The following is a 21,408-nucleotide window of genomic DNA, read 5'->3' as shown; positions in this document are numbered from 1 at the left end:
TGGTCATTTGATTGAATGTTTAAAACACAATAGATATCCTAAATGCAACTTTTGGATAAAACTGCGGCGTATTTTGGCCATGATCAATGCATTGTCACTTTAATTCAGCGTAAGCGAAATTAAAGTGTGAATGCTCTAATCTGTTAACATGGGCGCCGAAAAAAATACGCGCTGCACGCTCTGCTAACGCGTGCAGTGTGAAACCTGCGTAGCTAAGAGTTAGGAGTGCAGTTCCTAAAAGCACATTACTGGCTTTGCAAACACTGTGGCACTTTTATTTGTTTACATGCCTGCCGGGTATTTTAAGTTGAGGTGCTATTTGTTTATATATTAGACTTTTTTTATATTTACTGTTGCACTAAAGTCCAAAAGTGAAGAATTTATGTTATTTATTACTTGATTGTTCAAGCTACCTCACAGAAGTGCTCTGTTTGTTAACAGAGTTGTTGAATGTTAAAATAAGGTGAATTAAATAAAAAATAAGGAACATCCTGGATCTGTTTTTTCGCTCTTCTTTATTCTTTTTTTATGTATTATAGAAGTATCGGATCGGGACTCGGTATCGGTAGATACTCAAAATCAAATGACTCAGACTCGGACTCGAGGGCAAAAAAACCTGATCGGGACATCCCTAATATTTTATGTCTCACTCTGTTAAGAAGTAACATGGGACCACAGAAGTTGTTTCAAACACGATATAGTGATTTTGGAGCAAAACATGATATTAATCTCATAAATAAACAGTCTTTTGTCAGTCTGGCTCTATTGTGTTTCATTTGAAGTCACCATAACGATGATTAGTGTTTCCTTTAGTTGGGCTCTTTTCTCTTATTCAATCTTGTCTTTTTTTGCTGCTGTAATAGTGTGTTTGTTAAATACATTTCCTGTAAAATACAGATCTGAAGGAAAGACTTTCTGGCTCAGACACTTATATACAAAATACAGATAATTTGAAATCTACAGAAGATCTTAGTGAGAATTAACAAAGGTTTAGATGTGGATATTTGTTTCACCATTGTGGTGATCAGTGTTTGCTTTAGTTGGTCTCTTGGTCCCCATTCTTCTTGCATTAGATTTTCTTTGACTGCTATAACTGTGGCAGAGATAGCCAAGATAAAGCGAGATCAGCTGTTATCAGCTCTTTGTTGATGATGACAAAATCATCGCAAAACAAGCATCTAATGTTGTCAGATGCTTTGGCATTTATAGCCGCCCACCTTGTGGAACTGCAATATTGGCACCAATAGCATTTAAATATCACTTATTTAGAGGTGGATAAAAAGGATGTGCACATGATGTTTTCAGCAAGTGTATCATGTAGTCACACACAGACATCAATAATTTGCATATGATTCACAACAACGGTGACAAACACAAACTGTCTGTGAGTTGCTTTGCAATTACAAATGACAAATTACATTGAAATAAACCTGAGAGTGTTTATTTGGTCCAGAAACAGTTTAATTATATCTAAATGAGACCTTAAAGGTAGACCTTAAAGGTAAACCCTAAACCAACTTTTTTTAGTTAATGATCTGTAAGAATGGGGCTTTATTAGTGCTGTTCACTGATTTGAGTAACTTTTTTGACATTTGGGTATAAACTGTTTTAATTTTACAATATATGGTGTAAAAACGTCTGAGTGCTGCCCTCTTCAGGTTGAACGGTGGCTACTGCAGTTGAATTTTCCTATTGGATGTTTGCGGTGGCAGGTGGCGTAAGCGGTGGCACGTGACGTAAGCAGGTTCCAGCTCACCACGCCCTTGGTATGATGAGCTAGCGTAGATTTATCTGCATTTAGTACAGTGGTCAGGAGGGTATGTAGGTGTAGTGTTGCTGGTTGCAACAGCACTGCTGGACCGCATAGCTTTCCAGCAGACTTGGAAATTAGGCGCCAGTGGTTGCATGCACTTGGCCTGGAAGACCGTGAGTGTGAAACCTGCATTTTACGCGGGATTGCTTCTCCAATGCAATAGAGGTGGAAATGGGCTTCTCCACACACCTCGCGCTGAAAAGCGACGCAGTGCAAAACGCTGCTCCTCCTGCATGGACTCCACCACCGCAGCGGCGTCTTGATGTGAGTGATCATATATATTTGAATCACAATTTATGGTTAGGCTAAAGTTAATCCTCTGGGGTCGACAAACGCGCCGGTGCATTTTGCTGGATTTTTTCACATAGCGGCAAAATATGAATATGCCTACAGAGAGCGCGCGCTATTGACATCAACTCGATAAAAATCATCAGATGCATGTACTTTACGTCGTCTTGCGACCCTGTGAGTCACTCTCCATTTTAGAGTCTGACAGCAGCTGTCAATCAGTCTGTCACTGCGGGTCTCAGGTGCATCTCCGCTGGGCTCTGCCCATGCACTTTTCTAGCATTTTTCAAATATTGCCAGTGGGTGGAGTCAGGCTCTGACCAGGGGTTTAGTTACCCTTTAAATGATGTTGAAAATATGTCCACAATGGCCACATTTTAACTAGTTTTAACCTTGTACGAATGTTCGATGAACGTCTATATCAGACGTGCAGACGTTCATTCTTGCTCCTCAGTAGACGTCTTTTCAACGTACGACTTTTGTGACAAAGACGCTGAAAAGACGTCTTTTAGACATCATTTTGCTTAGTGGGGAGGATTAAACAACTCCACAAACAGCATTACCAGCTTCACTTGTTACTTATCAGATTGACTTTATTTTGGACACGCTTCTACAGAAGTTATTGTCAGTGATAATGGCCCACAGTTTTGTGCTGAGGAGTTTTCATTTTTCCTGAAGGCAAATGGGGTGCAACAAGCTAAACGTTTTGTCTAAACACTCAAATACGCTCTAAAAGCCTCCAGAGGGTCAGCTCCAATCCAACAGAGACTTTTGGACAGGAACACTCCACAACACCCCACATGCTTTTCATCAATCGCAAACTAAGAACCCGGCTGGATATTCTAAAACATAGTCTCGCCAAAACCATGAGCCAGTCCCAGGAGGTTTAGCAGTTACAACACCAAGAACACTCTAAGTTTACAGCTTTTCGTGCTGGAGACTCCATCCTTGTTTGTGACTAGAGAAAAATACCGGGAGTGGGAGCAGGACCTGTGTCCTACATCGCCAACTTGGGTGCTACTGGAACCTAGAAACATAATGTAGATCAATTGCTGAAACAAGGGGCTAAATCCTCTAAAACCCAGATGGAACCAAAATTCCTGCTTGTTGTGGTAATTCCACATCCGCTTCAGGAGAACATCGGGGAAAAGACCGGCAATCTTGTGGATGTGATAACTAATAAACCAGGGTCAGGCAACATTGTCAAATCACCCACAGGGACTGTACAAATAATAGAGACTATTAAGCGTTGTCCTGCCTGTCTCATTAGACCACCTGATACAAGCTATGTTAAAGGAAGTAATTAATGCACAGTAGTTTGAAAAAGATGAGCTTGCTAAACTGTGGTTAAAGTTGAATTCAAGAAAATAAATACCCCTTTGTTGTGTATGACCACCTCTGATTTGAGTTTTTTGATGTTTTGATGTATTTAGTGTTAGAAACTGTGTTCTGCAATTGTTGTCTTATGCTTTAGATTGTGCTGTGTGATTGCGTATACCTTGAACATTGGCTAAGTAAAGTTTAAGTTGTAAGTGCACTCAGCCTCCATCGTGTTATTGCTATCTCTCCATAGAATATAATGATATTCTGATAAACACAACAATGTCAGAGGTGTTTGGGGCTCCCAAGAGTGACCTCTAGCATCTCTCATTCGACACAACGATTGACAAAGGAAACGCATTTACAGAACATTGATATTCTCTGTCTCTGTCTGTCTGTCTCTTAGTGGACCATGACATGGGTCTGGATAATGTAGCCAGGATGACGGGTACCTTGAAACCTCGCAAGGGAATGTTGCGCACAGTCGGAAAGCTCCATAAGGAGCAGCTGTCTAAACTCATGGCCATGCTCAGAAAAACCAACCCCAACTTCGTCCGATGCATCATTCCCAACCGCCAGAAAAAGGTATGAACTGTTGCGCATTCAATGGGAGAATGGATGTGCAGATGTAAATTAGAAATGTAGCTATAATCCAGCATGTTGACATTTCGTTTTTTATGCTGATGTTCATTAATGTGCATTGTGCCTATTAAAGGGATAGATCACCTAAAAATGAAAATTATCCCATAATTTACTTACCCTCAAGTGTGACTTTCTTCTTTCAGCTGAACACAATCGGAGTTATATTAAATAATAAAATTGACAAAAGTTTAACCTGTGAGCTGTTTGCCCTGAATTGATCTGAAGCATCTGCATCTCTGTCTATCTCAGCCTGATATGCTGGACCCTCTCCTAGTTCTAGATCAGCTCCGGTGTAACGGTGTGCTGGAGGGCATCCGTATCTGCAAACAGGGATTCCCCAACCGCATTGTCTTCAAAGAGTTCAGACAGAGGTATTGGATGAATGACAGCAATGTTTGGTGCTTCTCATGGTGTATTGGTTTTCAGGGAGTGAATAAATTAGCGAGTTCTTCACAATAAATTATATTAGCATCTGTTAAGATTTGATTGTATGTTTCAATCTGATGGTTTGCGTTTTTGCACAGGTATGAAATCCTCGCTCCCAACGCCATTCCCAAAGGCTTCATGGATGGCAGACAGGCTTGTGTGCTGATTGTAAGCTTAAATAAAGCTTCACAGTGATATCCGTTGTTTCAGCTGGAGTTTGATCATGAGCTCTTCATCTGTGTCTCAGATCAAAGCCCTAGAGCTGGATCCCGAACTGTACCAGATCGGACAGAGCAAGGTGTTTTTCCGTGCTGGAAATATGGCTCACCTTGAGGAACTGCACGATGTGAAGATGACTAAAGTCATCATCCCTTTCCAGGCCAGGTGTCGTGGATACGTCGCCCGCAAGTGAGCATTATGACACGTTACGAATGGTGCCCCTTCGCTCCGGGGTTTTTCAGTGGTTTAAATGATACAGTTTAATGACAGTTAATGAGACGTATAGTGATTTTTTTTTTTTTTACACAATACGTAAAATTGTACATTTAAACTATTCATTGACAAAATGATTTACTAATTGTAATTGCTAGTCAAAGGCAGCTGGTTTCTATGGAGGGATGTAGCTGGTTGCTCTGTACTTAGAGTGGTTGCTAGGGTATTGCTATGTGGGTCAATTTAATTCACATTTATTTCTATAGTATTTCTCACAGTAGGCTACATTTTTCTTTCAAAGCAGCTTTACAGAAAATGCTTGTTTCAGTGACACAATGTTATTTAGCCCTAATAAACAGGGACTTTAGCATTAAAGGGTTATTACTTTATTATCCAAGTGGATGCTGCACACTGGTGGTGGTTGAGGAGAGATCCCCTGATATGATTGTAAAGCGCTTTGGGTGTACAGTAGTAGCCTACATATGAAAGCGCTATATAAATGCCTCATTCTATTCTATTCTATTCTATTCTACTGTTAACTAAAGCTATCAAACTACATTTTTGTTAATGGAGAAAAATAAAAGTTAACTGAAACAAAAAATAAATAAAAAAATAAACAAAAAATTTAGGTAAAACTGATGTGCTGACTAAAACTGAAATAAAACATTAATTAAAAAATAATTAAATAATTAATTAAAACGATGTACTTAGAAATGTAGCTATAATCTGGCAAAAACAATTACTTAAACTTTAACATTGAAATGAAAATAAACAAATAACAACTAATTCAGAATATTAATAAAAACAATATTAGTATTACATTTTCATTTAATCATTTAGCAGACTTTTATCCAAAGCGACTGACAAATAAGGAGAGCAATAAGCAATCAAACCAACAATAGGGCAGCCATATGTAAGTGCTGCGACTAGTCCCAGTTAGTCCAGCACAGTACACGTAGCAAGGTTTTTTATTAAATCGATATATACACTGTTAGACCTTACCAGGCTTTTTTACAGTAACATACTGGCAACACAATGCCAGTAATTTACTGTTAATTGTACAGTCCTTTACTGCAATGTTACAGTATGTTACTGTAAAAATTCCATGCACTGAATTAAAACTCGAGTTATCTCATTTCATTTGCTGAAACTGACTTCCTTAAATGGACAAACTGTCGTTTAATTGTATTAACTAATATTTATAGTGCACTAATAATGTAAGCAAAGTATTACTGTGAACTTATTTCATTTGAGATCACTAAAAAATATTGTAAATAAGGGATTTCCACTGGACCAGCAACAACACAGTCACCGCCTGTTAAATAAAACAACATGCAGCAAATTATCAATGTTTCTAGATCTTCTCCTGGACTGAAACACAGGCTCTACTCTTCAGCACAATGGTGACAAAAAAACTACATTTTACAGTAAACTACTGGCAAAAGTTTTGCCAGTATATAACTGTTTTTTAACTTACTGTTTATTACTGTTAAAATACATTTCGTTGGTGTGTCTTTTTATCTTACACTGTTAACCCTTTCAACCCCACAGGAAAATCCAACCATCCAAGTAACATTGTTGCCGTGAGATAATTAAGTGAATATGTAAGTGATTGTTGAGCATTAGTGATGAACACCTGCTGTTAACAAGCAGATTCACTGAAGGAAAGAGGAAGAAAAACAGAAAATAGAGAAAAACAAGAACTACAACTGACTTCCAGCCATTACACATACAATTATCATTGACCAGTATGACTTTATTTCTGTCATATATCTACAGAATATGTTATTGAGATGTTTTATTGAAAATGTTTAGTTTGAAGTTACCATTATAGAGATCAGTGTTTGCTTTAGTTGGGATTCTGACCCTTGATTTTTTAACAATGGTTTTTCTCTTGCTGCTTTAACTGTGTTTGCAAGCCACACTTATACACACACGGTTTGTGAATGCAGTTTGTTATATTGATGTTGAAGACATTATCATCATATATCCTGTTCAATAACTAATCTCAATCAGAGTTTAATCCTGTATCAAAAGTGTTACATTACCATCACTGTGAAACTATAGCAATTAGTAAAAATGACATATTTTGTCCTGATACCCGGTCAAGATGGAGAGCTGTGATGGGTTTGAGATGGAACAGAACCAACCACTCAAGACATTTCATGACCACTGATGTAAGGGCCACCGGTCTGTAGTCATTTAGGCCCACGGCACTGTTTTTCTTCGGTACTGGAATAATGGTTGATGACTTAAAACAACCCGACGAAACAAACAAACATACAGCACTGAAACGCCGCAGCTGCCCTGCATAGTGGGAAATGCCACCTTGGAAGGATGTGTATTTGTTAGGATAATTTTGATATTTTGACGAGATACAATTATTTGAAAATCTGGAATCAGAAGATGCAAAAAAAATCTAAACATTGAGAAAATAGCCTTTAAAGTTGTCCATTTATGTTTGCGCGATTGTGCAGCATCCACTCACAAAAATAAATGTTTTATATATTTACAGTAGGAAATTTACAAAATATCTTCATGGAACATGATCTTTACTTAATATCCTAATGATTTTTGGCATAATAGAAAAATCGATAATTTTGACTCATACAATGTATTGTTGGCTATTGCCACAAATATACCTGTGCTACTTGTGACTGGTTTTGTGATCCAGGGTCACAAATAATAAAATAATCCAGTCTATGACCCCTTTAATGGTTTAAATTCATATTAAAATGCACACAAAGGAATCAATTAGAGGAATCAATTTTTATTGTATAACAAGTATCTGATTCCTGACCTCATGTATTCAATTCCAGAATTGGAATCGATTTTCGATTCCCAACCCTATTTACTACTCAACTTTAGCCCATGCATGGGCTAAATATATGTATGTCACAGCACAAGCACATTTTTTTTTTTTGTTAGAGCTTTCAAAGGCTTGATTGTTTTAACACAATTTTGTACCATACCATACAAATAAGCGATTTAAAAACAGCAATGTTGAATAGGGGTTGACTGAATAATTATGACACAGCTGAATTACAAAAAAAAAATCATATAACTCAAAAGCATTACATTATATATTGACATTATCACTTTTAATTTGCCACTATTTGCCACTGCCAAGGTGCAATTTAAAAAAAGTTCTGTACGCAGCAAAACCCCCAGTCAGAAAAAAAAGCAGTCAGACAAAAAAAAAGGATGTTTATAAAGTCAGGGGTCAAGAGCCCAACTAAAGCAAACACCGATCACAATATTGATGACTTTTGCAAATTAATGGTTACTTTTTCCTTTAGTGATTCTGCTTAGTAACATCAGGTGTCACCACTAATGGTAAAACATCACTTAATCACTTAATTATCTCATTAACTCTTGCTTCAGAGTTAATTTTAACACTCTTGAGTTTGGACTCCAAATAAACTCTGAGAAGTGTTAATTTAACACTGGGGTTTTTGCTGTATCTTAAGAAAAGCTTGAATTTGTAAATTATTACAGTCTAGGGGGGATGAATAATTTATATATATATATATATATATATATATATATATATATATATATATATATATATATAATTTTATTTTTTAATTTTTTTCCTCAAGGCTGAAGCGTGAAACTAAGGGGACTGAGCTGAAGAAGTCTCTGGAGGAAGAGAAGTCTATGGAGGAAGAGAAGTCTATGGAGGAAGAGAAGTCTATGGAGGAAGCGAAGTCTCTGGAGGAAGCGAAGTCTCTGGAGGAAGATAAGTCTCTGGAGTCTCTGGAGGAAGATAAGTCTCTGGAGTCTCTGGAGGAAGCGAAGTCTATGAAGGAAGCAAAGTCTATGAAGGAAGAGAAGTCTCTGGAGGAAGAGAAGTCTCTGGAGGAAGAGCACCTGGTGGCAGAGATGTTGCAGAAACAAGATCAGGGCTTTAAACAGGTTCTGGAGTCAGAGAGCAACAAACTTCAGTTCGAGCTGCAGACACCCTTGCAGGACAAAGGGGAGTTTAAAAACCACAGGGAAAAGGCTGAGATGCAGCTTCAGGAGCTGCAGGTCAAATATGCCGAGAGCGAGAGACAGCGCATCGAACTGGCTGAGACAGTTGACAAAGTGCAGGTGTGTCAACCACATAGAACAACACTGAATTTATACCCGCAAAACCCGCAAAGATGTTTCCAGATTCGTCATTCACAACATTTTACACAGTCCAACGTTTAGATTTTATTTATGTCAGTTTTTGCATTATGATTACAGTCAAACCTGAACACAGAGAAAGTTACCCGTAATCCAAACATCCGAATTTTTGATCAGAGCTTGATGCATCTGGTACTCCCACTCAAATAACTGACCGGAAACAATTATGATAATTAATTGTTTAATTTTCATTATGAATGTAATGAAGGTGTTTGTGTGATGTTGATGGTTGTTTCCTACTTCAGCTGAAGCTGGATAACATGAACAGTCTTCTGAGTGAAGCCGAAAAGAAGTCGGTCAAAGTGTCGGACTGCTCTGTTCTGGAGTCACAGCTGCAGGATGTGCAGTGCAGTGACTGCTGTGGCATTATGGGATTTCTGCAGGTGTGTTGCAGGAAGAAGGCTGAGATGCAGCTTCAGGAGTTGCAGGTCAAACACGCCGAGAGCGAGAGACAGCGCATCGAACTGGCCGAGACAGTTGCCAAAATTAAGGTGTGTCAACCGCAGAGAACAACACTGAATTTATACCCGCAAAACCCCCGCAGATATTTCGTCATTCGCAACATTTTACACAGTCCTTTGCTTGTTTGTTTATTAAATACTTCATAATAGTGAATACAGTTTTTTTTGCATAATGTTCAGATAAAATCTTTAATCTGCTATAAATTGCTCCTAGTGACAGTAATCTCTATAAAATTACTTTTAGAAGTCCACATCCAGTATCACAAGCAACTGGTAACATCATAGAAATTCAGTGGTCATGGTGTTTGATGACTGACACTAATATTTTTAACACTTTTATGATGTTTAAAACCAAATAAAATGCAGAAAAATCTCTGTTTAGTATCCTGTTTAAACTTACATTATAGTTTAAGAATCATATTTGTATTATTTATGGTCAAAATGTATTATACAATTAGTATTAGTATAATACAATATTCACCTCTAAATTATAAACCTTTTTTTATTTTATATATATTTACCCAATGCACCACGTTAAAAATGAGTAAAATATAATGCATGGGAGGCAATATATAAATTAAATTGCTACTAAATAAAAAAAAACCTTTTTGTCAATGTTTAGATTTTGAATGGAGATGTAATGAAGGTGTTTGTGTGATGTTGATGGTTGTTTCCTACTTCAGCTGGAGCTGGATAACATGAACAGTCTTCTGAGTGAAGCCGAAAAGAAGTCGGTCAAAGCGTCGGACTGCTCTGTTCTGGAGTCACAGCTGCAGGATGTGCAGGTACAGAGCAGCAACTGCATTATGGGATTTCTGCAGGTGTTTGGCTCTCGCTCACTCTCCGAACCCTGATCATATCCTCACAGGAGGTACTTGACGAGGAGACGCGGCAGAAACGGCGCCTGAGGCAGCTGGAGGACGAACAGAACAGCCTGAAGAAGCAGCTGGAAGAGAAAGAGGAGGCAAAGAGGAACCTGGAGATACAACTCAGCACCATGCAAGCACAGGTACACACACAGTAATGAGTATTGAAGAACTGGAAATGTCACGGAAATTAATAGAACCTTAAAAAAACATTGAAAAGTCATGGAAATTTCTATAGTGAGCAGGACTTTTCCTATTTATGTAAAATTTACTTTGCAAGCCATATGTTTTTCATGGAAAATCTGGAAATATCACAGAATTCTGATGTTTTCCAGAACTGGAAATGTCATGGACATTTCTATAGTGGATATACATTTTCTAGTGTTCTTCTGCTATAAAACATTGAATCAACTAAATGTTTCTGAGCTGAGACGTTTAACTTTGCAAGCCATCGTGATATTTGATTTGCGGTGTGATTTTTGTTGTTGTTGTTGTTGAGTCGGTTCTTTTCAATAAATTTGTGAACCTGCACAAAATGGTTTGCAATAATCCTTACCCAGTGAGCAGTGAGAAGAAAAAATGTAAAAGTCCATTCGATTTTCTAAACTCTCAGAAATAATGTCACAATAGCTGTCACTGTGGCGGTAACCTTTCAAAAGGTTCTAATATGTACCATTTAGGTACTAATATGTGCCTGTGTGGTACTAATATGCACTCTTTAGGTACAAATGTGTACCTTTTGAAAGGGCACTGGCCCTGCGACAACTTTTGTAGCTTTTTTTCCTGAGAGACAACATAAAAAGCTTTACAATGTAGATTGTTGTATGACAAATATTGTGCTTTTTTTTATTTGTCTATAACATACTGTTAAGTATATACTGTATAAAGCATGCTATATTATTTTATTTTATATTATTAGTACTAAACATACTACTGCTTATGTTTATCGTACCACAGGATGCAATAATTAAAAAGTAGTACGAGCATGTCATTTTCCATGAAGATGTCTAATGTTTGTCTGTCTCTTCTCCTGTAACTGGTGGACATGAAGAAGATAATGGAGCTGGAGGCCAGTTCTCTGGAGAGATTAGTGGAGATGAGGGAACGTGTTCAGTGTGATCTGGAGTCCGTGACGCAGCGTCTGGATGAGAGGAGCATGGCCTACGACAAGCTGGACAAGACCAAGACGCGCCTGCAGCAGGAGCTGGACGATCAGGTGGACCAGGACCGTCTGAGACAGACTGTCTCCGACCTGGAGAAGAAGCAGAAGAAGTTCGACCAGGTCAGGAATTAACATCTGCACTGCCGCTCTCAACCAGATTTTGAAATAAGACAAAACAAGAATTAAAACAACTCAAAATCAAGACTCTACAACAATAATAGCTGAATGTAGCATTTTTTATCTGTTTTACAGATGCTGGCTGAGGAAAAGGCCATCTCCGCCCGTTACGCAGAGGAGCGCGACCGCGCCGAGACGGAAGCTCGTGAAAAAGAGACCCGCGTGCTAGTGTTAGAGCGCAAACTAAAAACCCTGACAGACCTGAAGGAAGAGCTGGGCCGAAGCAACAAACTGCTCCAGGCTGAGATAGAGGACCTGGTGTCCTCTAAAGATGATGTGGGCAAGAGCGTAAGGCTTCACCGCCTCAGCTCCAATAATTCACTTCAAAGATTATTTATAAATAACTTTAAGATTATAAAATTAAATCATGATTTTTAAAATAAAATTTAAAACCAAAGTTTTAATCTCATGGTTTTCTCAGGTCCACGATCAGGAGAAGTCGAAGCGCTCGATGGAGCAGCAGCTGCAGGAGATGAAGACTCAGCTGAAGGAGCTGGAGGACGAGCTTCAGGCCACTAAAGACGCCAAGCTGCAACTGGAGGTCAACATGCAGGCCATGAAGGCTCAATACGAGGGCCTCGACGAGCCTGCAAAGGAGAGACGGTTGCTCAAACAGCAGGTGAGATTCAGCAATTATGAAAAAAAAAATATAGTAATTAGTTTTTTTGCCATTATTTCATACAATTTAATACACGCATTATACCTTTGGATTCCGTCGTTGTCGAGTATCGAGAGAACAACCAGCGCTGTTTTACAGTTGTTTTCCTCTGTTAACATGCACTCATGGATGTCTGATAATTTTGTTGCTTTTTTGAGTTTTCAGATTTAAAAACATCAATAGATATAGAGGTTACACTCGTTCTGCGGTACCGTTGCACTCACCGAACAGATCGACTATATATATGAAGTACCGTCAGATGAAATCCTGCAGGTGTCAGTGCTTTCTCTGTCCATGCAATACATGCAAATTCTTGAATGAGTGCAGATTTCTAGCGCATTAACTTGAACTTCTTATTCTTTGGTTTAACCCATTTGAGAGGCAGCCAAAATCAGAAATTAAAATGGACTGAATAAAGCTCTCTACGAACTTGATGTGCGATGCTGCGCTGACTGACATGTATGCGCATGAATCACTGTCACATGCACACGCTCAGAGCAATATTGCTAGTTACTGCATAATACATTTTTAACTAGCAGAATAATACAGCATCATGATAATACTCACTTTTAGCTATGTCTTTTAACTATTAAAGTATTTCTAAGGAGAACATATGAACTTTAACTATTGGCTTTATATCCTGAAGTCAGCGGTCACTTTAGCGCGAGGCCCTGTGCGGTCGCACACTTTGCACAGCAAACTCGATCACGTCAAGCTAGGTGGGCGTGTTTTCAACAACCAGGCACCTCAGCTCCACCCACGTCCCGCCTCTTTGCCCATTTTCTGTTATCCAGGAGTGATGTGTGGTGACGAGCCGCCAAGATGGTTACGGTTCCGCCCACTTTAGGCTTCAAAAATGCTCTTCAGAAACCTATGGGTGACTTCACAGACACTAAATCCATATTTTTTTTTACAGTCTATGGTTTTGACAGAGATGGTCTTATATTAGGAGATAAGAGGGTCTGTATCTATTGAAGGCCAAAAGGGCCAAAACGTGTGAGACTGTCAGTTTTTGCCCTTTTGGCCTTCCATATGTATCTCTTACCATTGGAGAAAGCGTAACGGTTAACTTGGATCACGTGACACACCTCATCGTATAATGGCAGTGATGTCAGTGCACGCAGTTCAAAGTTTTATGACCGTCAGTTACAGCTTACGTTAATCAGTTTGATGTGGATTAATAGTGCGTTGGTCTTGTGAATAAATGTTCTATATTTGGTGTATATCGCTAGTAAAGGTACAGTAGCACTGCATTGTTTGTTGAATGTGCTTTACTGCTGAACAAAACGCCAATATGTCTATTAGCTGCAAAGTACTAGTCACTGCAGGGCGCAACAAATAAATAAATTTAAGATTACACTAAAAACTTAATTGTAATTTCTACATATTTAATTCATAAAATTATATGTATTTTAACCATCATTCATTAAAAAGTGTTAAATCATCATTATGCACACAGTAATTGACACAACACTTGTATGTTTTTGTATGACATTTTATATGTTCATATGTTTTATTTTAATCAAATTTTGTCTTTATTCATTAAAGTGCATAATATCAGTGTCATATCATATGCATACATGCAGTTATAATAGTCATTACAATTCAAGTCTTATCATAACTGGTAAAACCTGAAAGCAAAAGAAAGAAAACATTGGTAATATTTACATTCTTTAGACAATATACAATATCACTCAATATTACTATTACTGTAAATTCCTACCTGTTGCGACATTCCCTTCTCTACCCCCTTATTTTATACCCTTTTTATCATAGTAAAACCTACATGTCGTTCCCAACAGATTCCCAAAGTATTGTCTGGCGTAAAACGTGTTGAAGATTAGCATACAGGCTGTCGATTATCAAAGAAAAACTAATATTAAAAAGTCAAGAGTCCTACTAAAGCAAACACTGATCCCCATAATGGTGACTTCAATTGGGAAGTTAATTCAGTTATACTGCAGTAGGCTACTTTCTCGAAAATTACAAATATTAACCTGAGAGCATTTCTTTCTATGGATTAATTCTTCTTTCTTTTGATTAATTTTAGTAAAGTGATAAAGACCTTAAGAAAGTGGCAACGCATAGGCTACTCATAAATACACACTATAAAATAAAAACAATATAAATTGTATGAAAACAATGTCTATAATAGTATCAAAGAAATGTTTAATAGGTTGTAACTTGTGACATTTGATTGTGATGTTATGTTGTATTTATTTGTGCTTTGGTCGGTAATCACTATTTGCTGAGATAGTCAGTGTAACAATATGTGTATTGTGAAGCTGTTGCATGAGACTTTTATTATGCATGTATGGGAGGCACCCGAGTTGTTGTGGGTGTGGTTGCGTGAAAAATCAGAAGTAAAGTTGAGAGTTCATGGAATTACATGCAAGCCTGTTTCTTTCATGATTATAGCACACACATTTTTTATCAAATAATGGGAACCTTGGTGAACAGAAAACATAAACAATCGGAAAAATTACAGACATTTTTGCCGTCAGACTTTTCACATTATGAATTTAAAAAACTAGTAACTAGTAGTATCTAGAAATAATCTTAATTTAAAACTCACTGTATTGGAAGGCTATTCAGATATCTTTAAGAAACAGATTTGTCCCACTAGGTTTAAAAGGGTAACTTCCCAAGTATTAGGAGCCTGATGTCACACAATCAATCAAAAATGCTCCTGAATGACGGTTTTGCTTGTCTTTCATCCCTGAATTTATCACAATCAACATGTCCAAGCTGAGATGCTGGCCTTTTCATGTCTTTTGAGTGTTATTTTGTGTCAATGTTGCGTCAATTTATTTAAATACTACTTTTTATTTAAAGTTTATGCTTTCTTGGGTATTTTTTTTTTTTTTTTTTTACTCCAGAGACCAATAATACCAATAACTTTTGACCTTATATGTCATAGATCCCTGAAGAGAAGATGGCTGCTGATATTAAAGTGCAGCTTCTGGACAAGCTGGATGATCTGGGCAATGACAAACTAAAGAGGTTCACGTGGTTTTTAAAAGAATATGGGAAAGTTTCAGTCTCTCTGCTTAAGAATACGGATAACACTGATATAGTGGATGAGATGGTGAAGAGTTGTGGACCAAACGGAGCTTTAAATCTCACAGCGGACATCCTGAAGAAGATGAATCAAAACCATCTGGCGGAACAGCTAGAGAACAACTAGAAAAAAATAATTTAATGACTAAGTTTTAATGTAATATAGCTGTATAAATCTTTGTATGTGGCACTATAACCAACGCATAGATGTTGTTGAACACAAGCTTTGATTATGCAGATTCTTAGTTTCGAGTTCTCGTCTCTCATTCTCCAGTTAATCCCTGATTACGTTGTGTTATATAGTACTATAATTTGCTCTTTTTTGTTGTATTCCAAGTTGCCGGAGTACATATGAATTATGTTTCCTTTTGAATTATTTCTACTGCAATAAGCAGTTAAATTCTTTTTTTCCCCTTCTGTTAACCCAGCAGGACGAACTGGTGCACTTAAGCGCTCTTTCTTTACATTAGGTCAACGTTACCATTAGGTTTTAATGTAAATTAATGTAATTAAATTTACATCATTAAAATAATCTAAGACTCAAGCTTCATTTTTAGGCCTGTTTTACTCTAAAAAAATCTCATGATGACAGTACTTTCTTAATTTGTGTCAGGAGTTGTGAAAAACCTTTTATATGATATATGAGGCTCACTCACATCCATTGATAAAAAAATAAAATAAAAAATAAAAACAACAATAATAATAAAAAAAAACTCTGTCTGTGGTATATGGTCTTCATGAAAGCGCTCGGCAAAACAACGTCCCTCAGAGATTTTAGTTCAAAAGTACGCACATTTTGAAAAATATTGATGGATTTGTATATGTTTATTATATTTATTTATTATATATTTTTTGTTGTTTATATGTATTGTTTATTATATATATATTTATAATTATATGTGTTTAAAAAAAACAGAGAGAGAGGGAAATCTCATGTATGATGTGTTAGTAGGCTACTACTATGTTGTATTGTAATAATGGAGTGAACACTGTGAGGCGCTATTGCATCACAACTACATATATGCTGAATATTGGATTTTTTTTTTTTTTTGCATTGCATAGAATAAAGTGATACGTGTTAGGAATTTATCAAAATTATTTTTAATGGAAATGATACACTTGGAGACAAATATCAAACACTTCTTGATCTTGCGATCAAATCTAATTAGGCTATTCGGATATGTGTGTAAGTGTCACTTGACAGTAAAAGTTTGGGTGTTTAGGTCATTTCTAGAACTGCCCCTGCGTATTACTTTCTAAAATTACCAATCAGAGAGCGTTAAAGTACCAGACAGCCAATCAGAGGACAGATACAAGTTTCGTTGCCAAGTGAAGGAGGGACGAGGCGGAGAAACAGCAGGCAGTGAATCCGAGTGGCGTCGCGGCATGTTTGTAATGCGGAAAGTTTCCAGCAGAAATCCTCCGATATTTTCAATGACATGACAGTCACAACAGCTTTTAAGGTAAGTATTTTATCACATATTCAAAATGTGCTTCCTTTCGTGAAAGAAACGACCCGTCTATGTATCCGAAAGCCGAATCAGTGCATAAACAAAACATTGTTTCCGGTCAACTCAACAAACCATCAACAACAAACGTATAAAGTGACTCTCACATCTGAAATGTGCTGTTATCCTCCTAAATACTGTACAATTGAACATGGTATGATGGCAATAGTTTTTTTTTTAACATATGCCATAGTACTACAGTGTGATGATGTACTATACTATATTATATATGTACATTCAGTACCATGGTAAATCATATCTCTCAATACCATCTTTAAAGGGCAGATAAACTGGAATAATTTATATTTACTTTAAAAAACACCTAATAGTTATCTGTAATTGCACAGGAAGATGTTACCACCTGCTAGGCATTGCTGCCTGTCGCACCTCCTCCAGTGCCCATGGGTCAGCTGCAGGGTCATCAGCCAAAAACCACCATTCACCAACGTTTCGCTCCTTTAATTCTGGAACGTCTCCTGGTGGCGGAGCAGTGACAGGGACGTCTCCCTGTCACCCCCTGCAGCTGATAGCTGTTCTCCCTGCAGCTGTTGTCTGGGGTTAGATGTTCTTCCCCCAACACCTATCTTTCCTCCTCAGCCAGAGCCAAAAGCTACCTTTCTCTGCCTCCTCTGCCAGATCCTTTGTTGCCCTCCTTAGCCTCCCTCCGGTCACTCCTGCTTCCCTCAAGAGGCGTATGGTTGACAACCCGAGGAAACCTCGGCATCCAACCTCCACTGGGTAGATGGTAGTCTTCCAGCCAGCCTCCCGGCACTCAGCAGCGAGCTCTGAGTACTTCGCCTTCTTCCGTTCGAAGGCGGCCTCAATCCCCTCCTCCAGTGGTACAGTGAGCTCAATGAGGTACACCGATCTTGCCTTGGTTGACCACACCACTATGTCTGGCCGGAGAGATGTAGTGGTTATCTCCGTGGGGAACCGGAGCTGCCTGTCCAAGTCAACCCTCATACTCCACTCCTGGTTGGGGGAGAAGGGCCTTGCTGTTTCTCTTGATCTAGTGCTTCTCCTTACCCCTCCTTCCGACACAAAGATGGTGGGGTCCTCTGCTGCTGGTAGTTGTTTGCTACCCTGTCGACACTCCTCCAGTACTTCGGCTAGCTTTCTCAGGACCTGATCGTGGCGCCATCTGTAGCGTCCCTGTGAGAGAGCGATCTTGCAGCCTGACAAGATGTGCTGGAGACTTGCGTTGGGGGCATTACAGAGTGCACAGGATTCTTCATTCCCAAACCACTGGTGGAGGTTCCGAGGGCAGGGAAGCGTATCGTAGGTTGAACGAATGAGGAAGCTAAGTCTTGCCTGTGGGATCTTCCACACGTCTGACCAACTGATGTTCCGGTTCATGATTCCCTCCCAGGTTGTCCAGCTTCCTTGTCGACCCTGCGACACGGCCTTGATTTTGTAGCGGTCTTCCTCCATCCTCGTCACCTCTGCTACCACCATCTCCTTCCTTTGCTTGTGTTTGGCCTTGGACCAAAAGCGTGGCGTCTCTCCCCATCCTAGCCCTGTTCTTCCTGCCTGAACTCTGCCCATGATCTCCCGGTGTTGTAGCCGACCGACAGCTTGATCGACCTCGGTTTGGGCATTCCACTTGCGGCCAGTAGGAACCTTGGCATTTGCGTTCCTTACTGACTCGTCTGTGGACTCCCTCAACTCGAGAACCAACCTGGTCTTTTCTTGCATGTAGCCCAGCTGTATAGACTGCAGTGGCAGCTGCAGCATGTTTTTTCCAAAGAGACCGGTTTCAGATAGGCACCGTGGCAGCCCCAACCACTTTCGGATGAATGAGTTGGCTTTTCCATCCATCTTACTTACGGTTGATGAGGGAATCTCACTCATTTTCAGGGGCCACATTACCCTCCTATAGAGTGTAAACTGGTAGCACCAGACCTTATACTTCCCAGGGAGTTGGCTTTGGTCGATCCTTTCCAATCCGTCAGAGAGCTGCTTCATGACAGTTTTCCCCATCTGTTTGTCAAATAGATCTGCAGTGTACTGCCTCCCCAGGCTTTTGATGGGTTGCTATGATAGGAGTGGGATTTTTTCCCCTCCAACGACGAAGATGGTATTGTCATTTCTGACTCCTCTCCTGAGGGACAAGCTCCGGGACTTGGAGGGCTTGATCTTCATTCTTGCCCATGACATCAATTCGTCCATCCTCTTCAGCAGTCTTGATGTGCATGCTGCTGTCTGGAGGAGGCTGGTGACATCATCCATGTAACTCCTCAGTGGAGGAAGCCTCTTACCGGTTGGGAGTTTGATCCCCCCAACCATTTGCCTTGCCCCGATGAGAATTATTTCAAAGGCTGCAACAAACAGTATTGGAGAAATAGCACACCCCATCGCGATTCCTACTTCGAGCCGCTGCCATCCGGTGGTGAAATCCTGGAGGGAAAAACACATCTGCAAGTTGCTAAAGTACTGAGCTACCAGGTTCTTGACGCAGGTGGGCATGTGGAAAAATTCCATGGCATAGTTGACCAGCTGATGCGGAACTGATCCGTACGCATTGGCAAGGTCAAGCCAGATGACATGCAGGTCGGTCTTCTCCCGCTTGGCCTTCTGGATCTGGTCCCAGATCATGGTTGAGTGCTCTACACATCCTGGGAAACCTGGAACTCCTGCCTTCTGGCAGTTGGTGTCAACATAGCCGTTCTCGAGCAGATAGTTGGTCATCCTCCTGGCTAGCGCTGAGAAGAAGATCTTTCCTTCTACATTCAGTAGTGCAATGTTTCGGAATTGGCTAATGTCTTTGGAGTTCGTTTCCTTGGGGATGAAGACTGCTACCGCTCTTTGCCACTCAGATGGAATGATTTGCTTTTTCCAGGCAGTTCTCATCAGATACCATAGCAGCTCTAAACACTTATTATCAAAGATCTTTTTGGATGTTTTTTGTTGTTGTTGTTGTTGTTGTTGAGTGATATTAATGTGGCTTAACTTTTGCTTTGTCACATTTGTAGGATTCCTTCAGGCACATGATGTGTGGCACATGTCTCAGTATTTCCCTGAGAAAGTCCTGAACAGAGCTCAGTAAGTTACTTTTGTTCTCTCACTGTCCCACAGCATCACTCGTACCCATAACCCCTCATCCCTCCTCTGATTGGACGGCTGGGATTCAGATTCTCTGGACGTCATGGCAACAGGGTCATGGATGTGAGTGATGGAGGCCGCAGATGATCTGGCGTCCTTCGAGGTGGTCCACCTGTCAAACCCGTTGAACCCGGGCTTGCTGGATCTCAGCGCTGACGTCGACGGACACGTCCTGCAGTCCAAGGAGAAGACCAAACTCAAAACCAAACTCGTTTCTGCCTGGAATAACGTCAGATATGGAGGTGTGTGGAGAAGTGAAGATGTTGTGACCCTGTGCGATGCTGCGCTGACTGACAAGTATGCGCATGAATCACTGTCACATGCACACGCTCAGAGCAATATTGCTAGTTACTGCATAATACATTTTTAACTAGCAAAATAATACAGCATCACGATATACACAGTCTCACTTTTAGCTATGTCTTTTAACTATTAAAGTATTTCTAAGGAAAAAATATATCCTCAAGTCAGCTGTCACTTCAGCGCGAGGCCCTGCGACAGCCCTTGTGATGCTGCTGTGCCAGTAGAAAGCAAACTCGATCACGTCGAGCTAGGTGGGCGTGTTTTCAACAACCAGGCACCTCAGCTCCACCCACGTCCCATCTCTTTGCCCATTTTCTGTTATCCAGGAGTGATGCACGATGACGAGCTGCCAAGATGATTATGGCTCCGCCCACTTTAGGCTTCAAAAATGCTCTTCAGAAACCTATGGGTGACGTCACGGACACTAAATCCATATTTTTTTACAGTCTATGGTTTTGACAGAGATGGTCTTATATAAGGAGATAAGAGGGTCTGTATCTATGGAAGGTCAAAAGGGCCAAAACGTGTGAGACTGTCAGTTTTTGCCCTTTTTGCCTTCCATATGTGTCTCTTACCATTGGAGAAAGCGTAACGGTTAACTTGGATCACGTGACACACCTCATCGTGTAATGGCAGTGACGTCAGTGCACGCAGTTCAAAGTTTTATGACCGTCAGTTACAGCTTACGTTAATCAGTTTTATGTGGATTAATAGTGCGTTGGTCTTGTGAATAAATGTTCTATATTTGGTGTATATCGCTAGTAAAGGTACAGTAGCACTGCATTGTTTGTTGAATGTGCTTTACTGCTGAACAAAACGCCAATATGTCTATTAGCTGCAAAGTACTAGTCACTGCAGGGCGCAAAAAAAAAAAATACATTTAAGATTACATTAAAAACTTAATTGTAATTTACTACATATTTAATTCATAAAATTATATGTATTTTTACCATCATTCATTAAAAAGTGTTAAATCATAATCATTAGGCACATGTTTTTGTATGACATTTTATGTGT

General features: G+C 39.5%; 1 protein-coding gene across 1 annotated transcript in view; it reads left to right on the top strand.

Annotated features, from left to right (window-relative positions):
• LOC309474684 (myosin-9-like) overlaps positions 1-15,605 on the top strand; it is a gene marked incomplete at its 3' end in the record, with an annotated part of 55,282 nt that extends 39,677 nt beyond the window's left edge. The window contains exons 15-26 of the mRNA XM_082137250.1: positions 3,828-4,006; positions 4,313-4,434; positions 4,588-4,657; positions 4,737-4,897; positions 8,524-9,016; positions 9,340-9,585; positions 10,239-10,340; positions 10,424-10,564; positions 11,458-11,703; positions 11,836-12,048; positions 12,182-12,379; positions 15,339-15,605. Of these exons, the coding sequence (XP_081993376.1) occupies positions 3,828-4,006; positions 4,313-4,434; positions 4,588-4,657; positions 4,737-4,897; positions 8,524-9,016; positions 9,340-9,585; positions 10,239-10,340; positions 10,424-10,564; positions 11,458-11,703; positions 11,836-12,048; positions 12,182-12,379; positions 15,339-15,605 (2,438 nt within the window). The remainder of the gene's footprint in view (positions 1-3,827; positions 4,007-4,312; positions 4,435-4,587; positions 4,658-4,736; positions 4,898-8,523; positions 9,017-9,339; positions 9,586-10,238; positions 10,341-10,423; positions 10,565-11,457; positions 11,704-11,835; positions 12,049-12,181; positions 12,380-15,338) is intronic.
• Between the last annotated feature and the right edge of the window lie 5,803 nt (positions 15,606-21,408).

The sequence above is a fragment of the Leuciscus leuciscus genome, assembly GCF_965113295.1.
Source record: "Leuciscus leuciscus genome assembly, chromosome: 1".
In the NCBI taxonomy this organism is placed as follows: Eukaryota; Metazoa; Chordata; class Actinopteri; order Cypriniformes; family Leuciscidae; genus Leuciscus; species Leuciscus leuciscus.
Note: the sequence above shows the minus strand (reverse complement) of the source record. Positions and strands in the feature narration are given on the sequence as shown.